At 35.3% G+C, this 25,112-nt stretch overlaps 4 protein-coding genes across 5 annotated transcripts; 3 read left to right on the top strand and 1 right to left on the bottom strand.

Moving 5' to 3' along the window:
- The first annotated feature begins 1,997 nt into the window (after positions 1-1,997).
- LOC21400113 (superoxide dismutase [Fe], chloroplastic) lies at positions 1,998-4,476 on the top strand. The gene is made up of 8 exons (XM_010110850.2): positions 1,998-2,292; positions 2,461-2,535; positions 2,877-3,065; positions 3,373-3,544; positions 3,634-3,752; positions 3,863-3,889; positions 4,009-4,032; positions 4,141-4,476. Exons 1-8 carry the CDS (start codon positions 2,167-2,169, stop codon positions 4,342-4,344), a joined length of 936 nt encoding a protein of 311 aa, XP_010109152.1. The 5' UTR covers positions 1,998-2,166; the 3' UTR covers positions 4,345-4,476.
- A 63-nt stretch (positions 4,477-4,539) lies between these two features.
- Positions 4,540-6,879, bottom strand: LOC21400112 (cell division cycle 20.3, cofactor of APC complex). Its single transcript, XM_024173947.1, has 8 exons — positions 6,664-6,879; positions 6,460-6,558; positions 6,162-6,353; positions 5,805-6,071; positions 5,616-5,718; positions 5,191-5,507; positions 4,888-5,049; positions 4,540-4,799 (listed from the first exon to the last, which is right to left on the bottom strand). The coding sequence occupies exons 1-8, from the start codon at positions 6,736-6,738 to the stop codon at positions 4,656-4,658; spliced, it is 1,359 nt and encodes a 452-aa protein (XP_024029715.1). The 5' UTR covers positions 6,739-6,879; the 3' UTR covers positions 4,540-4,655.
- A 4,322-nt stretch (positions 6,880-11,201) lies between these two features.
- Positions 11,202-16,463, top strand: LOC21400111 (polyadenylate-binding protein 1). The gene is made up of 6 exons (XM_024173940.1): positions 11,202-11,488; positions 11,584-11,686; positions 13,974-14,044; positions 14,619-14,810; positions 14,897-15,018; positions 16,007-16,463. The coding sequence occupies exons 1-6, from the start codon at positions 11,372-11,374 to the stop codon at positions 16,050-16,052; spliced, it is 651 nt and encodes a 216-aa protein (XP_024029708.1). The 5' UTR covers positions 11,202-11,371; the 3' UTR covers positions 16,053-16,463.
- A 3,048-nt stretch (positions 16,464-19,511) lies between these two features.
- On the top strand, positions 19,512-22,859 carry LOC21400110 (mediator of RNA polymerase II transcription subunit 31). 2 transcript variants are annotated; one of them, XR_002903321.1, is made up of 8 exons: positions 19,512-19,736; positions 20,100-20,197; positions 20,928-21,024; positions 21,174-21,252; positions 21,458-21,729; positions 21,879-21,932; positions 22,014-22,099; positions 22,445-22,859. XR_002903321.1 is itself a non-coding variant. In XM_024173968.1 (7 exons), the coding sequence occupies exons 1-6, from the start codon at positions 19,690-19,692 to the stop codon at positions 21,889-21,891; spliced, it is 606 nt and encodes a 201-aa protein (XP_024029736.1). In that variant the 5' UTR covers positions 19,512-19,689; the 3' UTR covers positions 21,892-21,932; positions 22,445-22,857. The 2 variants fall into 2 exon arrangements, 1 of the variants encoding a protein (XP_024029736.1); XM_024173968.1 differs by lacking the exon at positions 22,014-22,099 and having other exon boundaries at positions 22,445-22,857.
- The last annotated feature ends 2,253 nt before the right edge of the window (positions 22,860-25,112 follow it).

The raw sequence follows: 25,112 nt of genomic DNA, 5'->3' as shown, positions 1-25,112 counted from the left end.
CTTTCTCACAACAAGACAGCGAGACCCGAGGATAATATGTCACCGGAGATATGACCCCGCTTCGCAGCCTCGTCACGACAAACGACTCCCTTCTGATCTCCGTCGTCCGATCAGAAGTACAGCAATTCTCGTCCATTAGTAGCTCCGAGGCAATCGGAGTTACATAGGAAGAAGCAGGACTTAATAAATCTTCTGTTGAAAACTTTTCCCGGGTGTATTCAACTGTCTCAAGAGACTGAAAGGGGCCAACTTTTTCGGGGAAAAGTGTCTTGTTGATGTTGAGTTGAACCGAGAATTGCAAATTCCCCGCGTCGCCTTGGACTTGGATGGTGTCTCCGCTGAGAAAACCGGACAGTTGGAGAGGAGTTGGAGATGCTAAGTTTGTTGGTACTACTATTGGACTTCTTGGTGGTGGTGGTGGTGTGTTTGACGATGATTGTCTTGGTTGTTGGAAATCCATGCTTGACATTGAAGAAGGAAGGAAACCGTACAAGAGAAAGTGAGTATTTGCAGTTAATGGAATTGTAAGAAAGGGTGGTTTTTGAGTTTATTGACATGACTGGTTGTGAAAAGTTCGACCGTTGCATTGCACCTTTTGGTGTTGGTCACCAGTGTTCAAATGACGGTTACAAATTGGTGGTTGGTCCTTTGTAGTTTGCATCATATTCTTACTCTTTAACCAGAAGAAGTCACAAGCACCTTCTCAAAATAAATTAAAAAGAAAAAAGACAAGATACGATTGTCAAAAAAAAAAAAAAAGAAAAAAAAAGACAAGTTGCGAAATGGGATTTTACAAGAAAAAAAGGATTTTAAAATTCCTCAAAAAATGAAATTGGGATTTATTTTTTTGAAAACAAAAGGAACTATTCTATGGAAAAAATCATAAAAAAGTATATTTAACAAGAATTGATATAAATAATGATTGGAAACTCATGTATTCTTTTTTTTTTTTTTTTTTTTTTTTTGGGGGGTTTTCTTGTGATATATGTCTCAAAGAATATATAAGGACTGTTCGGTAGGGTTAAAAATTCAAAAAAATATAACTTGAGTTTTAATTTTATTTAAGTTTATGTTCTTTTAAGTTTGAACTCGAATTTAGGATTAAAACTTGAGTTTAAATTTTTTCTTTAACTCGAGTTCAGAAACTCAAACTCAAATTAATGAACAGTATTTTTTATATTCTTAAAAATGCTATAACTTTTTCGTTTTAATCCTGATTGATATGATTTTTTTCTATGCGTTGACAACGAAAAGACGAATAAAACCCCACTCATATATCATATTAAAATTTTTCATCACCATTGAGTTTTTATTAAAATATTATCTAAATACAAATTCAAGTTTTGACTCACTCAAACACGAACTCAAAAAAGATTTTTATCTCAAACCATAACTCAAATGTACACAACCAAATACAAACTCAAGTTACAACTTCAACTCAGGTTATAACTCACAACTCAAGAACTATACTTAAATCACACTCCAAAACAACAAGCCAATAATCTTTTGGCATATATTTTTTCTTGTTTACTAAGAGGTTATTTGGTTGGGGGATTCGTCCCCTGATTTGAATCATGGTTTGTGGTTCGTTACAGTATTTTTTAAAAATAATTTAAATCATATAGTTTTAATCCATGAACTAAACGTCTTCTAAGAAGAAAGATTTTTTCCTTATGAGAATTATCTCTAAAAGAAAAAAGGAAAAAAAAAAGTAATTGGCTCTTTGGCCAATCCAATAGTTTTTTTTAATAAAAAAAAATTTCAGACCAATAGTGTTAGTACAAGTAGTGCACGTAGGGCCTGTTCACTTCGCTGATTTAAGTTTGTAATTTGAGTTGAGATGTGATTTTATGTGAGAGCTTTTTACTGTAGCAAAAAAGTTAGATGTGATTGTTTATGAGAGTTTTTTACTGTAACAAAACTCAAATTTTAAACTCGAATTGGTGAAATGAACGGGCCTTAAGTACTGGCAGCACATGGCAGTACCAAAAGTGACGACATTGTTTTGTGTTTGGCTTGAAACAATGACGACATTCTTTTGTGTTTGGCTTGAAACAATGACGACATTTTGAACGTAGAATTTGATAACACAAGAACCCCAAAACACCGTGAATCTCTCGTTGTCCATTTGAGCTCTCTCCCAAAAAATCACACAACAGTTTGGAAATGGTGGCATTAAATATACCAGTAGCAACAACCAAGCCCGTTTCGCTACCCTGCGCGTTTGTTCCATCAACGGGACTTCATGGGAATCTGGGCTTACCTCGTACCTTGAAATGGCCAAAGAAAATGGTGAATTTGCCTCTTCTTTCTTCTTTTTTTTCCGTGCTTGATTTAGTTTGGTGTTCTATGTTTGTAATTTTAATGTTGCACCCTTTTGGTTTTCTGAGAAAAATGCAAGAAAACTGAAAAGAAGTTATGGGAAATGTCAAAAATTGATTGTTTTATTGTTGTAAGCAGAGACAATGCACTAGAAAGGATGGTCCCACTAAAGTGAGTGCCAAGTTTGAGCTAAAGCCTCCTCCATATCCACTGGTAAGGACTGCTTTCATGCTTGTTATTATCTGGTTAGGAATTAGGTGTTCAATATTGTCATTTTGTGGATGTAGATCTATTTTGGTTTCTACAAGAATTTAATGGTCTACACAGTATCAATTTAAGTTTGATCATGTTTTTGCCGACCATGTGTATGTTATATGTCCTCAGTGTGAAGTTCTGTTGCAGAAACTGAAAAAGTAAAGATTTTTAAGTTACTTTCCACCGTAGAAATTGGTTGTAAAACTTCAAGGTTGCTTAATGAAATTATGTAATAATGTTGAGTAAAGCAACTAAAACTGTTATTCTATGTTCTGTTGTAATGTATCATTGTGTGGTAGAATGCTTTGGAGCCGCATATGAGCAAGGAAACTTTCGAGTACCACTGGGGGAAGCACCACAGAACCTACGTGGAAAACTTAAATAAGCAAATTGCTGGAACAGAACTGGACGGGTTGTCGTTGGAAAAAATTGTTGTCGCTACATACAACAAGGGGGATCTTCTCCCTCCATTCAACAATGCAGCACAAGTATGTTGATTAGAATAGACTTGTGTGGATGTTTTGAATTATTGGAGTGGGTAATCTATTGAAGTGCTTTGTGGAAAAACCAATTTAGTAAATTCACTTTTTTTTTGTAAGTTCGTACAGATGCTATTGGATGTCGAAGTATTTAAGCACTTTGATTATAGTAATATGAAAAGATCGCCGGTGTTAAGATTCATTTTCTCGCTCCCCATTGCGGGCAAGACATGCCCAAACACTGGAGTGTCTACTTTACTTTAATTAACCTCATTCCTAAAAGCTTCTTTATTGTTTCGTTTTAACCTATTCACAGGTTTGGAACCATGACTTCTTCTGGGAATCCATGAAACCGGGTGGGGGAGGAAAGCCGTCCGGGGAGCTTCTAGAACTAATTGAGAGAGATTTTGGTTCTTTCGATAAATTCATTGGAGAGTTCAAGACGGCTGCAGCTACACAGTTTGGTTCTGGTTGGGCTTGGCTTGCATGTGAGTTGTATAACCAATTCTTGTTTCATATTAGTAGGTGGATTCAGTCGAACACTCACATTCCTTGTTTCATTTATCTTTTAATATAGACAAAGCAAATAGACTCAACGTTGGAAATGCAGTAAATCCTAATCCATCAGAGGAAGACAAAAAGCTTGCAGTTGTGAAGAGCCCCAATGCTGTAAACCCACTTGTTTGGGATTATTATGTGAGTACTATGCTTGGTTAACTCTTTCTTTCTAATTCATGTTATAGCATATATTTCGATAGCAGTTGCTTCTCTCTGTTTAACGACGTTCGTTTTTTACTTTTATGCAGCCCCTCCTTACCATTGACGTCTGGGAGGTAATTGGCAGTTTTATGTTTATCTCTATTGAATCAAATAAGTTCAATTTTATATTTTTCAAGGGAAAAATGTTAATTACCAGTTACTAACTTCATTTTATGAACTTGGTTCTCAACAGCATGCTTACTACCTTGACTTTCAGGTGAGTTTGGTTATGATAAACGCCATAGTCCTCACTTTTGCATGAAGCCATTCATGCAGATCATCTAATACGATTATACAATAATTGCATCTTTGGCTCTTTGTGCAGAACCGGCGACCAGATTACATATCTCTCTTTATGGAGAAACTCGTGTCATGGGATGCAGTCAGCGCTAGGCTTGAAGCTGCAAAGGCTGAAGTTGCTGAAAGAGAGAGGGAAGACGAGAGGAAAAGTGTGGAAGAGGATAAAACATCAGATAGCGAGGATGAGGGGTACTTGGACAACAATAGTGACGTATCTGAAGCTGAATGAGTTTGAATTTATTTTGTAATGACAGTAAAGTAGGAAAGAATTTTTGTCTCTCTCTCTCTCTCTCTGTATACCAGAAATTTTATTATGTATTCCAAATGTTTCTCTGCTGATTAAAGTAATAAATCTCTAGTCTCTACTGATTCATTTCATAGAAAGTGTGGCAAGGCGTTCCATCCACTGAATGTGTACAAATAACATGAAGACCTTATTACAACATCTAATATACATCCTAATAATCACAAGAAAGCAAACACCTCATTGTTTCCTTTGTATTCACGAGAAAACCAAAACCAATGCCATGAAGCATTTCATTATCTTATGGGAGAAGTTTTGAGGGACAAAAGTCTGTCCAGTTCCGAGAGTCTCGAATTATCAGCGGAGGGTGGTCCAAACACCTCCCAAAGGCGAAGAGTCTCGTCTGCACCCGCTGATGCCACAGTTAAACCATCAGGGCTCTGCAACAAATCAACAAAATAGACTAAAGTTGTAAGCTTCGAATCCCAACTAGAGTTTAGAACACTATCAATCTTGAGATAACTAAACCTGTGAAAGGTGGAGAACTCTGGATGAATGACGCTTCAAGTCTCCAACTTTAGCCATTGAAGGGTACCTCCACAAACATAGCTGGTTCGGACGCTCACCGCTGCTAAAGCCATGTCCACTTAGTAACTCCTTGTGATGCCTGTTCCACTCCAGTCCGCAAATCTGAAACCACAAGATTCACAAGCACAAAAGAGATCGGTTTAAAAACAAATGATTCAGTGCATTGCATATTCTAAGTGGTTAATGTCATTTATTTAACTGATTAGAATATGACAGAAACGGCAAAAATATTGTATAACTTGCCTGCGCTTTGGTCTCTATGCTGCTAATGCAGGTGCCCTTTTGCGTATTCCATAACTTAATGCTTCCGTCATTGGTGCCTCCTCCAGAAGCAAGCACCTCGGACTGATACGGGCACCAAGCAAGTGCCTTCACTGCTGCACGGTGGTCTTTGAAACGGTACAAGAATTTCGAGGAACTCAATTTGGCAGATTCCCAAATGAAAATGTGATTTTCATTGCCACCACTCGCCAACATATTGCCTGTTTCCGACCATTTCAAACCGCAGACTTCGTCGGCATGTGCCTCTACTCGGCAAACCACATTGCTCGCTGCCCTGACTACAATGTGAAAACAAAGCAAATCATTAAAAAAGAGAATAATATAATTCCATATACAAATCTATAGAGACAGAGAGAAATTGCATAAAAGGATAGAATATGATTTACCGTCATGGTTAATGATGGACTTGTCTTGGCTTCCTGATGTAAGAATGTGACCGTTCCATGCAATGGTTGCTACCCTTTTCTTATGATCTTCTAAGGTTCTAACCTGTGCACAAATACAAGCTTCAAATCAAACCAAAGTGGCTAGACCAAAGAATAGTATACCATTTAAAAAAAGGCTACGAGATTTACAAGTTTGGAAGTCTCAGCATCCCAAAGTTGGAGCTTTGAGCCCATATATCCAACTGCCAAAGTTTTGGCATCTTTAGACCAGACGACACTTGTGGGGTAATCATTCTCACCAACTGCCAACAGCTTCTCTACCTTCTTGTTCTCCGAATTCCAAAGATACAATTCCGATCCCAACGCGACCGCGATGAGGCTGTTGTTCCCCCAATCCAATATGTTCATGTAGAAGTCATTCTTGATATTTGGTGCATCCAAAATCCTGGCTTCTACCTGTGTGTTTACATGGACTAAAAAAATTTTAAGGCAAAACACAAAAGAGAGACTTTATTTGGTGATTACACCTTTCAAAAGAAAAGGCACCTTTGGCAATCTTCTTAAGTTATAGTGCTTGGTATGTTTTTGCAGTTCCTCTTCCTCATCCTGTCGCATCTCGTCCACGCAACGAATCGATTTCCGACTCGATTTCGGGCTTCCTCTGAATACCAACATCCTAAACGGCTTCCCTTCCGAGTCCAACGTCAGTTTCGCCTCCACTTTTCGTCTGTACATTTCCTGTCGCAAACCAAATAAAGAAACCCAAGAACCCGAATTAAACTCTACTAATTTATAAATCCTTAAAATGGAATTTCACTCGTGAAGAAACCAATTCGCAACATACATTGAAACTGGAATTGCGTTGTGATTTGGTCCGGTTTGTCAACAAACTGTGGGCTTGATCTAGATCCATCAAACTCCTATTTGGTATAAACCGATCTCCCTAGTAATCAAATCCCCAAAAACAGTTCAAATAAAAACACAAAATAACAAAGAAAAAAAGGCATAGAAAATCAAAGAAGAAAAGAATTTGACTATTTTCTTGTACCGGAAAATCGTATTGGGTGGCCGGATTACTACGGAGACGAGTCGGCGAGTACCAATCGCATTGAAGCTCTGACATGTTTTCTGCAATGGGGTTGACTTTTGTTTTTTTTTTTTCTTCCCTAAGCTTCAATATTGAACAATTTATCGGGGAAAACTTTCTTGCTTTAATTTTTCTTTTTCTTTACGATTCTCTGCAGACAAAGAAAGTAAAGAAAGGAAAAAGGAAACATTGGAGAAGAAGAAACATTCAAGGTTAGGCTTGGGGAGGCGTCGATTTCTCCCGCCAAATTTTGTTATTTATGGAAAGGGCATTGTTAGCTTAACGGACACTTTTAGGACCGACTCGGCGTTCGGCAACGGTTCGGGTTCCGGTGGGCCTCTCGGGCCCAAACATCACGTTCAAATGTCGGTCTAACTGAACAAGTGAATATATTTTTTGTTTTTTTAATCTATTTTACGAGTTGTAAAAAATTTTTTTAAAAAAAGTTTTACGAGAAGTTAAAAAAAAAATGTAAAACTTACAAAGGACTGTAAAGCTCAATCTAGGAGTGTTCACATAAGAGTCAATTCGTAACCCAATTTAAAATCTTTAAATTAAAAAATCTTAATTTATTTTCGATCCAAAATATTTTTAGATCCAATCGAATTCAATTCAAAACCTATCAGATTTTACAGATCGATTCACGAATTTCACAGATTATAACCTTTAAAATTAATAAATTATTAAACATCTATATAAAATAAAACACAACACGAAATCTTCTTTTATCAATGACATTTTAAAGTTAAAAGTTTACAACATACATGACCCACGTAAACATATCATAACATAAAATCCTTCAACAAATTATGAATAATATGCACAAAAAGAAGATAAAACTTAACTTGAAAAAATTATATATTATACATATAATATGTTTTGGATTTACAGATTTCGAGGATTGAGAAATGCACAATTCAAAAATCAATCCAAAACTTTATATTGGAAAAATCCCAATCCAAAAATCTCAGATTGGATTGGATTTGACAGATCAATCGAATTGACGGATTTTTTGAACACCCTATTCAATCATACACCCTGAAAAAGGTTGATTTTAAATGAAGTTTTCTTGTTGTTGGTTGCTACTTTCTTGAATTGCTTTCCCCCTCCATTTTATACCCGCTTTTTTGGTCTTAAGATTGTTGATTTTAAGAATGAGTGATTCCTCTTCTCCGACCCTTATTACCCAACCTGATATATATTATTTTAATCTCATATTAGTAGATATAATTAAAAATTTTGTTGTTATTGTTCCCTTTTTCTCTTCTCATAGTCATTGTAGGTCCTAGTCATGGCTTCTTATTTTTATGTTCCCATGTCATTCTAATATGATTTGATGGTCAAAATAGTATAATACAACAAAAAGTTATTATTTATATATGTCTGCATGAACATTTTGGGTTCTAACAATTTAGTTCTTGATTTTTTTTTTAACAATTTACGACCCCAGTTTACTAAATTATAGTAATGTGACTCATTTGGATGATAATTATGTTAAATTATAAGCGAAAAAATATGTTTAATTTGTGTTAAATTATAAGCGAAAAACATGTTTGATTAAAAATTTTCAAAATTAAATCTCTCGAACTCTAATATAAATTTCTCAATTTTCTAATTCTTAGTCCCTCAAATCCAACCAAAATTCATAACAAAATTGCTAAACTGAGACATATTGCAATAACTTAGCAAGTTCGATGAGTAACAAAATTAAAAGTTCAACAATCAGTTACTAAAGTTCGAAAAGTTTAAGAGTAAAATTGCCAAAAACAAATTAGATTAAGAAAGGGTATAAAAGGGAAAACCATTTGAATTAATTTAATTAACTTTTTATTCCCAGTCACAATCCGTAAAGAGTGAGTCAAAAAAGATTTTTTTTAAAACAAAAAGTGTTGACAATAAGGGTTTACTACAGTAACACTCCATGTGTTTTATTAATATTACAATGACACCTCTTGACTGAAATTAACCACGTCAACATCCTGTAATTTTTTTTAAAAAAAATTACACTGACACTCATTCCATTAGTTGACGATGAGTTGATCGTTAATTTGTTTCATAATGCCATAAATGCCCCTCCAGAGGTTTCTAAGCTATATATAAATATAATGCTAAAAATGTCGGTTTTACCCCTATTTAACACTAATGATGGATTTTTTTTAACCATGAAAAAATGTATTCTCTTGTTCCATTGTTCTTCAAAAATCATTTTTTAATAATAACATTATAGATTATTCTCATAAATATCCCTTAAACTATAGACCCTTCTTTAATTTGCCCTCTATTTGTTCAAAACCGTTCGCCGTGCCTCCTAATATACACAACATCATTCAAAATGGTCCTTCTTCCATCTATTAATGTTAACAGAACACTGACGTGGCATATTATTAAAAACTAATCAAAGATATTTTAAAATATAAATCATAGTTATTATAAAATGTTAATAAAAAATTAATTAACCTTTATTGGATTTTTTAATTCAAAAAAAAAAAAAAAAACACCCTCCCTTTCTATTCTCCCTCCCAACCTATCCTACGGCATCTCCCGTCACTATGAATCTGAGAAAACATCAAGTTCTTGTGGGAAGCTTACTTCTCGTCATCACCAAATGGCAATTTAATTAAAATTTGTTTTTTTTTTTTTTAAATAATTCACACGCCAAATGATAATTTGAAAGAGATAGTGGAGGATTGCATACCTGCTTCCCTCCTTCAATCCAAAACTAAATTCAACTGAGGATGTGTTTATTATAACTTGAATTGTGTTACGTATGTAAGAAAAAAAATATTATAATAAAAAAATTTAAATTTAAATTCTTATAAAAAATACTATAATAATAAAATTTAAGTTTTGAATTGAATGAGTTGTGAATGTACTCTCTCTCTAATATGTCACAAGTAGAGATTATTACTCGTTAGAAATTTGTGTCTTGTTCATTTCGTAAATTTAAGTTTTTAATTCGATTTGAGATTTGATATTTTCTGAAAATTTTTAACTGTAATAAAAAAAAATTAATATGACATTTTTTTAAAAAATTTTAACTGTAAAAATTTAAAACTAAAAACTTGAATTAATAAAATAAACGAAACCTGAATTAAAAGGCAAAATCCATTTTCCATTAGACCAATATAGAGGCCTTTGTAAAAATTACTCTTTTGAAAAGTTTTATTAGTAAAATAATTTCTCAAAAATTTTTATTTGCAAAATGACCTCATTTTATAAAGAATGAGTAAATGTCTTTTTTCATAAAAAATAGAAGAAGGTCATTTTACTAATTTCACTTTGTTGAAAAGTCATTCTAGTATATTGCCCACCAATACATTACAGTGGTCCCAGTTAGCAAGAAATTCCAAAACATTACAACTACACAACACAATGTTGGGCGTCGGGCCTGGGTGGGTGTCGTCGGCATGGGTTGGCTTGCCGTCGGCGCGGCTGCGACGGCACGGGTTGGCTTGCGGGGGCGGCTTGCCGTCAGCAGCCGGTGACGCGGGTGGGAGGGATCAGCGGGAGCCCGGAGGGGGGCTGGTAATGTGATGTTAGGTTTTAATTTTTATTTTTTTTCCTTAAAGGAAAAGGTTGAATGGACGGTTGGGATTAGGTTTCTATTGGTCAATGGTTAATATTAAAAGTGGTAATTTTGGCATTTCACAAGTATATTATTGAGGGGTTGTTCTTTTACAAAGGTCTCGTCCATTTCACCAATTTAAGTTTTCAATTTTAAGTTTCTACAGTAAAAAACTCTCAGATATTGTCACATCTAACTTTTTTTGCTACAGTAAAAAGCTCTCAGAAAATGTCACATCTCAGCTCGAATTAAAAACTCGAATCAGCGAAGTGAACGAAGCCAAAGAAACTCAGAAAAAATTTGAATTTGAGTTACAACTTTATTCAAGTTTATGTTCTTTTATAAAATTTGAGTTTGAACTCGAGTTTGGGCTAAACTTAAGTTTAACCCCTTCAACTCGAGTTCATAAATTCGAACTTTAGTTAATAAACATTATTTTTTATATTCTTAAAAATATTATTTTTTTCGTTTTAATTATGATTGAGATGATTTTTTTCTATGCATTCACAATGAAAAGATGAATAAAACCCTACCCATATACCCTATTACAATTTTTCATCACCATTGAGTTTTTATTAAAATATTATTTAAATATAAATTTAAGTTTTGACCTACTCATACACAAACTCAAAAATATTCTCAATTTAAATCATAACTCAAATGTACACATCCAAACACAAACTCAAGTTACAATTTTAACTCAAATTATAACTCAAACTTAATTTAAAATTATCACTCAAGTCACTATAACTCAAAAATGTAAAAGAACAACCCCTAAATTTAACAAAATTCAGATTATTTTATGGGGTGTTGTTGCGATTAATTTTGATTGAGAGGGTGTAAGCTATAATATTGATAAAACACACTGTAATAAGCACGGACATAAATACAATAATCTCAAGTGAAACCGAAATCTCAAAATTATCCCCACTAATTTACGAAATTTCAAAAGTCACCCCTTCTTCTTCAACCCTCCCCAATTCCCTAACTCCCAACCCCGCAGCATCTAGGTCCCCAAATATATTTGCCCCAAAGGCAAAAAAAAGAAGGAAAAAAAAAAAAAACATTGAAGTTGATTTAAGGACATTCACTAGAGAGAGGGATATGGATGAACACGAGGTCTACGGCGGAGAGATCCCCGGCGACGACGCAGACATGGACGCCGACATCGACAGGCACGACGACGACGGCCAAGACTACGAGGACGACTCCAACTCCAAGGCACCGCCGCCGACTTTTCTTTTCTTTTCTCGCTTGCTTGATCTGTTTTCGCTACTTAGGGTTAACATTCGATTTGCTTTGGTTTGGTTCGGCAGGAGTTGGAGGACATGAAGAAGAGGCTTAAGGAGATGGAAGACGAGGCCGGCGCTCTCCGCGAGATGCAGGCGAAGGTCGAGAAGGAAATGGGCGCTGTTCAAGGTTCTCTCTCTCTTCAACTTCTTTACTGTAGTCGTATGTCTTTTCATATAGATGTATCTATTGGTGGTTATTTGAGCTGTATCGTGAGTTTTATACTTGTCATTTGGTGGATTCAGCTTTACGTTAGTTCCTTTTGGGTTATTAAGAAAAAGGTTTCTGAATCTGGAGAATCTTATTTGAAAGATTTGAGGTTGTTAATCTTGTATTAATGATACTCTTCCAACTATTTTGTTTTATTGCATTTAGTATGAACTTTTTTCAAATTACCTAGCGTGTTTATTCAAGTATGCTTTTTAATTTTAGTTGCATTGTAAAAAAAAAAAAAAAAAGAATAGAACTTTACATATCCCTATCATGTCTTAGCTGTGCTTTCTATATCCGACTTAAATCTGTTGCAAAAACATTATGGTGGTGCGAGCAGTCTGGTTGAAAGCAATATTTTTAATTTGCTCAACCTTTTTCAAGGGGCTTTTGATTTTATGGTACGGGCTTAAAGGGGCTTTTGATTTTATGGTACGGGCTTATGTATTTGTAGAGAGTTGTAGAATTATGATTTGGGACTAGGATATTTGTAGATGAGGTATATAGGAAATTTGGGACGGAGAGAAGGATATATATAAACTAGCTAGGATAAGAGAAAGGAAGTGTCGGGACCTAAATCAAGTGAGATGTGTTAAGGATGATACATATCAAGTTCTGACAAAAGATAAAGACATTAGGGAAAGGTGGAGGAGTTACTTTGAGAAGTTTTATAATGATGATCATGCGATAGAGTTTGAAGATCTTAGGTCACAAGGAGAACCTAATGTGATGTATACAAGAGGAATCAGAGTCTCGGAAGTTAAAACTGCAGTACGGAAAATGAAAAAGGGGAAGGTGTGTGGGCCAGATAATATTTTAATAGAGGTTTGGATGGCGTTAGGAGATGTTAGAATTGCATGGCTCACTAAGCTTTTTAATGAGATACGAAAGAAGAAGCATATGCTGATGCGTGGAGGAAAAATATTCTTGTCCCCATCTTGAAGAATAAAGGAGATGTGTTGAATTGTAACAATTATAGGGGCATAAAGTTAATAAGCCACACTATGAAACTTTGGGAGAGAGTTATTGAAAGGAGAGTAAGGGCCACAACTACCATCTCAGGTAACCAATTTGGTTTCATGCCAGGCAGATCAAGGACGAAAGCCATTTTTCTTCCTAGGATGTTGATAGAAAGGTACAGAGTAGTCAAGACGGACCTACATATGGTCTTTATAGATTTAGAAATGGCATATGATAGGGTACTGAGGGAAGTTTTATGGTGGGTGCTAGAAAAGAGAGGAGTGCATGTGAGGTATATCAAGGTAATAAAGGACATGAACGATGGGGTGGTCATGAGTGTGAGAATTGCTGGAGGCTACACGGCATAGTTCCCCATTCGGATCGGCCTTCATCAAGGATCTGCTCTTAGTCCTTATCTTTTCACCATTGTGATGGATGAGCTGACAAGAGAAATCCAAGATAAAGTTCCTTGGAGTATGCTTTTTGCGGACGATATAGTTTTAGTTGATGAACATAGGGAAGGAGTTAACCGTAAGTTAGAACTGTGGAGACAGACTCTCAAAGCGAAGGGATTTAAGTTAAGGCATGATGGGTTAAGTGGAAGAATGCTACGAGAGCTTTATGTGATGACAAGATGCCTATTAAGTTGAAAGGAAAGTTCTATAGGACTGCAATCTGCCCAGTTATGTTATATGGTAGTGAATGTTGGGCCGTTAAGAGACAACATATATGTAAGATGAGTGTGGCAGAAATGCGTATGTTAAGATGGATGAGTGGTCATACGAGAATGGATTGCATAAGGAATGAAGTTATTCATAGTAAAGTAGGTGTAGCACCAATAGAAAATAAGGTGCGCGAAGGCCGCTTGAAGTGGTACAGGTATGTCTAATGTTGACTGCTAGAAGCATCAGTTCGTGCTTGGGAGGACATTCTTATACCTAATACTAGAGGAGGGAGGGGTAGACCAAGAATTACGTGGACCGAAGTAGTTAGGAAAAACATTCTAGATCTAGGCTTTCAGGAAAGTCTAATAGCCGACCCCAATTAAGTTGGGATTAAGGCTTGTTATTGTTGTTGTTGTTGTAGAATTATGATTTGAATGAAGAAATGAACTGAATTATATGCAAATTGTTCATAGTATATTTTGTTGGATGTTTCGGATCTTAGTTTCACTTCTAGGATTCGTGCCTTCAGAACATTTATCGTCTTTTGTTGATATTTTTACATCTTTTGAATATGTATGAAGATTCCTCGAGTGCCACTGCAACTCAAGCTGAAAAGGAGGAGGTGGATTCCCGCTCTATTTATGTTGGTAATGTGAGGCCTCTATCCATTTTCTATACTATTTGAAATTTGGATTCTGTTGCTATGTTTTCTTAGTTGGTCTTTCTATATATATATGTATATATCTATATACATATATATATATTTGAATAGTGTTTATTTTACAAAACTGATATAGGAAGTTGAAATCTATATTAGTCATAGTATTTGAGCCTGGTGCATATAGGGTTATTCTATCGGATAGTTTTTTGCTTTAGTGTGCCCCTGCCTGGTAGTTTTCTTATGTTTGATCATGCCTCTGATTTTACTTAGTTTTCGTGCGGAATAACTGTCTCAGGCACATTTCTCTGATGCCCCTATGGAAAAGGAAAAAAAGAAAAAGGGAATTTTTTTTTTTTTTTTTGATATCTCAGGAGTCAGGAGGTCCAAGCCTCTTAAGAGTACTTGGCAACTCCTGAGGGGGATTTCGACCCTCCTATCTGGACCCCCTTGACAAACTATGGGAGGTGGCCCCAAGGGGATTTGAACCCAAGACCTCCCTGTTGATGTTTGATGTTAAAAGCAAGAGTATGTAAGCTCAGTTTAGTTGTTTGTTTCTTGAATTCAGGTTGACTATGCATGTACACCTGAGGAAGTCCAGCAGCATTTTCAATCTTGTGGAACTGTCAACAGAGTTACAATTTTGACAGACAAGTTTGGCCAACCAAAAGGATTTGCTTACGTTGAGTTTGTTGAAATCGACGCTGTTCAGAATGCTCTCCTGTTAAATGAATCAGAATTGCATGGTCGTCAATTGAAGGTCCTTAATTTGATCTTTATGTACAATATTTTTTTCTAGGTTTACTCATTTGATTATAGTGGTTTGATATAATGATATGTTTATAGGTCTCTGCTAAGCGGACAAACATTCCTGGAATGAAGCAGTATCGAGGAAGGCGACCTGGTTCATTCCCCCGCTCCCGAAGACCATTCGTGCCCGCCCCATTTTATCCTTCGTATAGTTATGGGTGAGCACTGCAATGTTTATACTGTTTGTCTTCTTTTTCATATGAAGGTGTTTTTTTGCTACTGATATGAAGGTGTTTATAGTGTACTGTAGATTTTTTAGAGTACTGTTTAGCCTCTTAAAATAACTATTGAAAGTAAGTTAGGTGTAAATATGTGCGGAAAGGTGATAGAGTGCAATCATTTTGCAAAGTTTCTTAAAGCTTATTACTTTTTCTTCTTTTCTGTGGTATATTATAAACAAATTCCGTGATGTCTTCATCTCATATTCTGTAGTTTTTACTCCACATTGTGAAGATAAACAACTCAACTTTATCCATACTCCCAATCACTTTCCTTGTCATCTCATCCTGTGTTAGGCTATTGCTAGGGACACAAATCACTGATTGAACTATGTAGCGCTCAAATCAGTAGGATATTGCACACCTAAGATAATATGAACGTTGACAATTAAAAGTCAACACTTGTACGTTAATGGCGCTGTTTCTGCTTTGCTTCACTTCAGGTCCTTAAAAGTATATTTTGTTTCCTTCACATCACAAAAGTGTCTATATAAGTAGAATTCTTCACCGGGTTGCCATATCCAAATAACTATCTGGTATGTTGTGATCCCGTTGTTGTAGAAGAAAGCGTCCGAGGCCGAGCGCTTCCCCCTTGAGGAAGGGGTGGCGTGGTATACCACGAGAGAGGTTTTCATTACAATTCGTGGCGCACATTAGTGTGTTGGGCGCACATTAACAACTTCCTGTTGGGGGCTACTTGGCCGCTTTGCTGCCCTAGTTTTTGCAGCCCGAGTGAGGAGTTTGCCCTACATCTTTTCCTTTTTTTTTTTTTCCTTTTCAAAAGCTTTGATTTTTCATCTTCTACTCTTGGTTCCATTGTTTGGAAACCAGTAGCTTGCTGGTTGGTTCAATTTTGGTCGCACTCCATGAGATATAATATGCGATATTTCCAACTTTGCATCATATATCTAATCTTTCTCATTTGCAGGAGGGTTCCGAGGTTCAGGCGGCCAACGCGGTACAGGCCATACTGATGATGAGTTTTACATTGTTTAGGGTGGACACCATTATGGAAAGACCAATAATTAGAATGTTTTTACATTGGTCGAAATTCCGTTCTGTAATCTGGATGAAAGAAGTTTTATCGCCGTTTGCGTTGGCCATGGCCAACTTGATCCTTTCTCGAATCAGAAGCATGCGGAGGAGAGATTGTGTTTATGTTTCGTCCAAATCATGCTTTTACTTGCTTTTCAGGGGGTATGAGAAGATGCAACTACATGCTTTAGATGATAGAATATTCAGTTGTATGCATTGGAAATAATTCCCTTGTTACATTTGTAACGTTATTAAGTTGAACGTGGAGACGTTTTTAACACGAAGGCTTTGAATCTATATTTATTAATGAAGTTGGTGCATTGAGTATGAACTCCGAAGTATTTGTCAAAAAATGCCAGGATCTTGGCCAAAAAAAAAAAAAGAAAAAAAAAAGAGGAAAATAAAGTTGGAATTGAACTTTTGAGAATAAAAGAATTTGGCAGTAGTTAATTTTTTAGAGGGTGTTATATTATCGCTGTGCAAAGAAGTTGCGCTCCTTTTTGAAGATTTTTAAGGATATCATTTTTACTTTTCATTGTCATTCGTTTTATGTTCTTACATATATGGTATTTCATTCTGCAAAAATTCATCCGGTATTTACTTTATTCTTCTTTCATGATATTCCTCTCGTTTACAGATATTGACGTTTACTTACCTAATTTATTGACGTTCTATAGATTTGTTCTTTGAAGTCAATAGCTTCACAGTTGATGCTTAATGCCATCTCATGAAATTATGTGTGCATTTTTCTTCTCTCTCTTTCTTTTTGGCAAAAAAAAAAAAAAAAAATTTGTGTGTTTGTTGTCTAAAGGATTGACAACGCGAGATCAACGGTCAGAGGATCGACGGTGCTCTTCTTTTTCACTCTCTGAGATTTGAGATTTTTTGTTTATTTTTATTGTTGTGTGTTGACAGTTGAATTTTGTCAATAGAATTATGCCGGATTACCTCTTGGTATTTTATTGGGTTACTGGCATGAAAAAGTTATATATTTTGGGTAAATACTGCTAAATTGCTTTTTGTGAAATGGTAATTTAAGAAGTGCGGAAGTGGTGCTTGAATGAATGTAAAGGACACGCAAATTTTATAGTGGTTCACTATGTTAATCAAGAGCTACATTCACTGTATATTGTATATCCTTTTTTCTCTATTGTTATTACATAAAAAAAAGATCCTCTCATCCTTTGGGGTTCTGCCCCTTTTATAGCCCAACGATTACTTCGTGGGCGGTTCTTCCTCGTATGCTTATCCACTCGAGTGGCCTACTACTCTATGGGTTGGGTCCAGATCATAGCCTGTCAACACCTTTTGCACTGTTCGCCCATCCAATTTGTCCCCTATTATGGCTCTGCAGATCCTGTAATCCTCCACCGTCCATTACAGGCGGTTTTAGGAACTCATAATTAATCCATGTGCCACTGACGTCTTTTGAATCAGACGCAACCTGCCTGTGTCAGGGATCTTTATTGGAGCACTCCGTAACCCGTTTCTGCCCTCGACGTCTACACTAGTAAACTAGGCTCTTCGTTCGGCTGACTCTTGTGGCGCTTCCAATGCGCAAGTCATGCAAGCCTCGACGGTCTTGAGTGGACATCGGTCTAAGGATTTGTCCGTACACAGTACGCTTAGCCTTTCCAATCATTCATGAGGAAAATAAAACCCAGACGTCGACTGCTATCTGACGTGGTAAACATAAAGCCACGTTGAGCGCTATCACCGTCTAACGTGTCAGTGCACATTTTCTCATATAACATTGTGATTTTTGTAATCTTCTGAAATATCAGTTTTTTGTGGATTTTGTGTTATTTCATGATTTTTGGTTGTATTTTTACTGTGATTTGGGAACGAGAACCATGGAGTTTATGCTTGAGTGTTTTATTTTGTACTTATTTTGTTTTTCTTTTGCTGAGAAATGACGTAATCTGGACAATGTACATTTTTTTTTTTTTTTTTTGCTGTGAATGATGTGGTACAGTTTTTGATTTTGAGGTTGATTGTTCGTTGTGTTTTTTTACCTGAAAATACTATAATAGTAATAAATTTGAACCCAGTAATTATTGTATTTTTTAAAAACATTTTATTAATTACAAATTTAAATGTCAATAAATATTGTATTTACTTGTAAATATTTTAAAAGTTCAAATCTGGTAAATACTATATTTATGAGTAAATACATTAATTATTACAATTTTAAATATAATAAATACGATATTTACTAGTAATATGCATTGATAATTACAATTTTGATTATGGTAAATACTATATTTACTAATAAATACAGTATTAAACGGCCGCGAGAGTTGGTTGCCAGATTTTCGGATAAATATGATATTTATTAGTAAATATGACATATACTAGTAAATACGTATTACCAGTAAATACAGTGTTTTATGGTCACCGGAGTAGACGGTCAAATTTTTAATAAATATGATATTTACTAGTAAATACAACATTTACTGGCCAATATGGTATCTATCGATAAATACAGTGTTAATTAGTCACCGGAGTCAGTGGCTGAATTTTTGGATAAATATGATATTTACTAGTAAATACAGTGTTAAACAGTTGTCGGAGTCAGTGACCGGACTTTTGGATAAATAGGATAATTAGTAGTAAATACCCGGTAAATATAGTGTTAAACGGTCGTCAAAAAAATGGTCAGTCGAATGTTTGGATAATATGATATTTACTAGTAAGTATGATATTTATTGGTAAATACAATATTTACCTGTAAATATAGTGTTAAACGGTCACCAGAATCGGTGGTCAACTTTTCAGATAAATATGGTATTTACTAGTAAATACGATAATAAATGGTAAATACAATATTTACTGGTATCTACAGTGTTAAACGGTCACCGAAAAAATAGTCGTCAAAAAATAGTCATCGCTCGTCGAAAAGAGAAGCCGGTCATCGGAATTGATCACCGGAGCCAGCTATCGGCTGCCGTTCCCGATCATGGTAGACTTGACTATGATCTACCTATTATAAAAAAATATGTTATAATTTACTATCGTTTTAAAAAATAGATGTTTTGGAGGGAGGAGTGAAGTAAAAAAAGGAGATTTAAGAGTATTTTTAAATTTTTAATAATATTTAAAACATTATGTTATAATTTATTATTTTTAAAAAATATTTTATAATTTACTAATCACTCTACTAATTATGCTATTTCTCTCTTTTTTTTTTTACTGTTATTGTCGTCTTCTTGGGTTGGTGTCCATTTTTTTTAAGGGATAAGGAGATGATTGTCGTTTTCCCATTTCTAACTCGAGGTCTAACAGTGATGGGCCGGGCTAAGCCCAAAGTCGAACAAATTCACGTTGGGCTTCGTCATCGTCATCTGTAGTCTCTGTTTGGTTTGGTCTTGCAGGTTTCTCAGACGTTCGATCTCGTCGATCGCTCCCACAACCACAAGTGTACATCATCAGCGAGTTAGTCAGGGCACTGGGCACATACATTGATCTGCTCCTTCAATCAATATTTCGAATTTCTCTCTCTCTCTCTCTCTCTGATTATAAACTTGGTAGAAAAATTATTTGTGGGTTTTTTCTCTTTGGAGGAGGGGGTTTAAAATGGCGTCTGGCAAAGAAAGTGATGAATCCGCAGATTCTCCATCATCGTAAGAACGGACTGCTCTCTCTCTCTCTCTCTCTCTCTCTCTCTCTCTCTCTCTCTCTCTCTATGTTTCTTATTCCTTATTTTTATATTTTTTTCGTACGCCCTCTGTTTGGGGGCTGAGAAAATGTAGGAAAACGAAAGGTTCGAAAGATGGTATTTATAGTAGAAATACTTGATATCTCAGTGTTATGCTGCTTTCTCTATTCTTTTTCGATTCTTTAATTACATTTCATTTTGCAAAATTTTGTCGGAATCCAAATCCAGACTATTGAGAGAACTCGTGGAAGAAGGAAGGCTTAAAAGTGTTTTTCCTCAAATTGATTTTAAGAATGACTGAAAGGTTTTGTGAACGAATGATTTGCAGGCCAAAGAACATATACAAGGATCCAGATGATGGACGCCAACGGTTCTTGCTTGAATTGGAGTTCGTTCAATGCCTTGCTAATCCCACATACATCCACTGTAGGTTCTTTCTTGTTTCAATTCCTTAAGATTCTATGAATTCTGTATGTTAAATGATGTTTATGTGAATATTAGTTAAGTCATTTGCTTTTTTCAATTGAATAATTTAACCTCGTTTGTTTTGCTTGTTTGGGTTGAGAGCTCAAGTGAAAAAGTGAATTCATGTGAGAGGAAATACTGCAGCATAAAAAGTTGAATTTGAATTTTTGTGAGAGAAAACATTGTAGTAGAAAGTTGAGTTATGATTCGAACTAGTGAAACGAAGTAATGAACGGGGCAAGATTATCCTCTACAGGCAATGATTATGATCTCTCTCTCTCCTTTTTTTTTTTTTTTCCTTTTGTTATGTGGCACATCCTTTCTTATCAAAAAAAAAAAAAAAATGTGGCACGTCCTTGTATGCTGATGGTTTGAATAGAATCGGCTATAAAAACTATTGGTCTTAAATTAATACATGATAATGGCATGTATTGTGGATTCGAATGCTTGGGGCACCAGTGGTGCCCACCACTACAACTAATAGAATTTGAGCCTTAGAGGTGTGGCTCATACAATAGGACCTACTAGTGTATGGCGTTAAACACCACTGTTACATAGATTAAGGCCTGCAATTGATATGAGAGTGTACTATTGGATAATAGTATGAAAGGGTTAAGGCCTAATATTGGCAATCAATTATCACTCTTTTTTGCGCTAGTTTTTACATTGTTCTTTCGTTTTGCACACACAGATTTGGCTCAGAATAGATATTTTGAGGATGAAGCTTTCATTGGCTACTTGAAGTACCTGCAGTATTGGCAACAGCCTGAGTACATAAAGTTTATAATGTGAGCTTATGCGTTGAACTCTTGTCAGCTAATGATTTAATGTTAATTGTTAAAGTTAAAAGAAGGCTAGTTTTTCTCAATTGTCTGTTTTTCAACTATCCCTTTTCCGTTTCTTGAATTTTTTTTCCATCAATTTCCGTTATTTTTAGGTATCCTCATTCCCTATTTTTCCTTGAGCTGCTCCAAAATGCAAACTTCCGTCATGCAATGGCACATCCTGGCAACAAGGTAAATTTCTAGTGATTCTATTTCCTTTCAATTGCTATTCAATGTTGCTCATCTAGTGATTGGACCGTTGGATAAACAGTTGAAAATTTTAAAATTGTTGTAGCCTGTGGAAGTTGTATTTCTTTGTAGCTTATTTTGTAACAACACTCTTTAGTTTTCTTTCTTTAATAGATCTGAAATTATTTGTACTTCTTGTAAACCTTAGGAATTGGCACATAGACAACAATTCTATTATTGGAAGAACTACAGAAACAACCGATTAAAACACATATTACCAAGACCACTTCCTGAACCTCCTGTCGCGCCACCAGCTCCTGCTCCACCTCAGCAACCCATGCCGCCTGTGACTGCCCCGACTATTGCAATGCCTGCAGCTCCTGCTCCTGTTCTTTCTCCCATGCAATATGTGAACCCCCAGGGATCTTCTCTTGCAAAAACTGATATGAGGAATAGTGCGGTTGATCGAAGAAAGAGAAAGTATGTGCATTTAATTAAGGATTCAATTCTTTGTGGTTGTAGAATCATATATTGTTGGCAGCTATTGCATAAAAGAAAAAAATGTGCGGAAAAAAAAAAAAAAACATGTTGGCAAGTATTTTGAGGGACATGTTCTTTAATTGCTACAGGAAAGAAGGTTGAGCTGACCTATCAAGTATCAACACTAGAAGACTGTGGATGAGGTAATTCATACTTTCGTTAAATATATTAAAGAAAATTGTGGAGTGGGGAATGTGGAAAGCTCAAGTGAAAGCTGTGATCAGGAATTATCTGGCAAATGGCTTGCCTGGGTGCTGAGCCTCGTCTCAGAGACGCTTTTACTAAAAATCCTGTTTTCCTGTTCTGCAAGGTGAGATGTGACTCAAAATTGGAAGTTGCGATGGAAGTGTAAGGGCCCTTTGATTTGTATAGGCCTGCACATCTGGAAATTGTAGTTGTTATGTGATGCAGAATCCCCAAATAGATACCATAATGTTTTCTGCTTATAGTTTTATTTCGTACTTTCCTGCTTAGCCATCATACGTGCATAAACAACATTCTGCCTTTAATGATAGTGAAATCCTGTAGTTGTTCTCTTTCATGTGTAGAATCATTTAAGTTTCACTGGAGTATCATCATTTTGACCCCAAATTTTTTTAACTTGGTCGAAGTTTTTTGCCATCTTTTTGAAAAGCTTTTCCGTATTGGACTGTAGGGAAATCTTGGTTCAAATGGGACTGAGGCCTCTTCAAATTGAGAGGATGATGACATTTCGATAAGGAACTTAAAGACACTAAAAAGGACGTGTTGAAGGTCAGTACAATGTCAAGAACTTGTGGATTTTTGCCAGTTCCTTTTGTATTTAATCACATGCTTGTTTTAGACCTAATTATAGTAGGAAGAGAGCTTTGGAATACAAATATACAATTTTATGCCCTGTAGTTCTACACTCTCACCAATTTCTCTCTCTCTCTCTCTCACTCACGCACACATGTTTTTTTTTTTTTGTTTAATGTGTCTAAGTCAGGCACGGAAGGCCTTTTATATTCTATTTAAATCCAAGAGAGTTCATCATTCAATTGATCAACTCATAAGAAAAACATTAAAGAGACTCAAAGAAGTGAGAAATCGAGAAGATAATGTAGAATATGAATCATGTTTCTCAGGCCTTTTTTAGAATTGGATATTTCAACAAGGGTCTTGTCAATTTAAGCATTTGCATATGAAGAAACTACATGGATACCACCATTTTGGCCAGTACTAATGACATGGTTAGAATTAGCTGGCTTAAGATTGAATTCAAATTCACATTTCTCCTTTCAAAATTTAGTTGTAATTTCTGTTTATTATTTCTATTTGACTGAGGTTGTGTATGGGAAAAGAGAAAGAAAATCAGAAGGAAAGAAAGATGTAAAATCCAAGTACGAATTCTCTACTTGGTATTGAATTTCCTCATATATTCATTTCTATCGGAAGATTAAAATTAAGGTTTATTGAAGGATTTTCCCTCTTACTAAACAACTATAAGTTCCAAAATCTTTTCACTAATCTCCTCATCTTTCTTTGTCCACTTTTCCCTCCTATCAAACAAGCTCTAAAATAATTTGATCAATAATTGTTCTCAATAGCATAGTTCCTTAGGTGCAATATAAAAAAGGTACTATTAGACCTCGTTTATTTAATCAATTCGAGTTTAGAATTTGAGTTTTGTTACAGTAAAAAGCTCTCAGAAACAGTCACATTTAACTTTTTTTCTACAGTAAAAAGTTCTCACATAAAATCATATTTCAATTCGAATTAAAAACTCGAATCAATGAATTAAACGAGCCATAATATGACTTGCACTTTCACGTTTTTTCTGATATAAACCTTTTTTCCCCCTTTCCTTGCGTCCCGTGGTGACCTTGGTATTAGACTAAAAATTTTATTAAAACAGATCACGATCTAATTTTCTTTGCCCAAATAAAAAAATGAGTAGATGTTCTGGAAAAAAAAAAAAATGTTTGTGCAGATATATAAGGCTGTACAGACTCGAACCCGTCTTTGTCTTTATTTAATTTTCTTTTTCCCAAATGAAACAAACTCTTATTTAACTGTTATTTAGACTAAATTTAGGTCCTTATTGATAAGGTTGTTAGGTCTGCCTTGGTTATTGACAACTCGCCATCTCACATCTCGCCCGCCCAGCTCTGAATCTGACTAATGTCCACGTTTGAAAATTGTGTATATATTATTATATTTTGCTGTAATAAAAATAAATATATTATTAAAAGCGAAAAAAGAAAAAAGTGTGTCATCTAAAAGAGAATGTGTTAAAAATTGAAGAAAATAGCGAAGACTTAACTGTTGAATCTCATCTATCCACGTGACAAGAACGCGGCGAAACGATTGGGAATTCAATTTTGGTCGGTATAATAATAAGACTATAAGTTGTCATCGTTAAAAAAAAAAAGGTACCCTTTCCTACCAATATGGAATTGTAGGAACTCATTATTCATTAATAACCCCCCCAAAAAAAAAAGTGATTATATAATTGTAAGGGTAAGTTGTAAATAATAATTGCGAGAAAAAGAAATCCAAGTTTCCAACGTGAACCCTATTTTTCTGCGATGCTAATAGTCAAACTAAACGGGTCTTGACTCTTGACTGGTATTAAGTTTTGTTTTGGGTATCGACCATATTACCCTCACACGTTACCCTTTCATTGTTCTCAAAGATCATATACACTTGGATGTATCATTACATGCAATGAGGGTGTAACATATTAGGATGGCTTTAGAATAGTTCCTATGGATATATGGCACAAAATATGAGTTTCTAGCTTTTCCAAATAACATACAAATACAAACTTGTAGTTCGAAGATATCAATCTGTTATTTTTTTCTTTTCAACTTAGAAAATTTCTCTTGCAATCTAACAATGTCCCCTGAAAAAATAGAGCAAAATTAAAGTCAAAGTTGGGTTGAAATTGTTGCGGGCATAAATTTTGAAACTTGCAACATGAAACTCTGAACAAAATCATTACAAGGTACCAACTAGGCATCATAGATATGTAAGGATTTCCACAAGCTTAGTCTCCTTTCATTTTTGTCCTTGTACGGTCTATCCCTGAAAAGTAAGAGTTTAGGACACATTAATGTACCATCTCACTCATTTTCATCATTTTTTCCCCTTATTGTACGATTTCAATAATTCCATGCAATTGGGCGGAAGATGATCCCTGAAAAATAAGAGTTTAGGACACATTAATGTACCATCTCACTCATTTTCAGAATTTTTTTTTGCCCCTTAGTGTACGATTTCAGTAATTCCATGCAATTGGGCGGAAGATGATTCTTTGCGTTTGGTACGAGAGTCTAGAATCGGAACCGTAATTTTAGTTT

Source organism: Morus notabilis, unplaced genomic scaffold (genome assembly GCF_000414095.1).
Source record: "Morus notabilis unplaced genomic scaffold, ASM41409v2 Scaffold223, whole genome shotgun sequence".
Lineage (NCBI taxonomy): Eukaryota > Viridiplantae > Streptophyta > Magnoliopsida > Rosales > Moraceae > Morus > Morus notabilis.
This window is presented reverse-complemented; position numbering and strand designations above follow the sequence as displayed.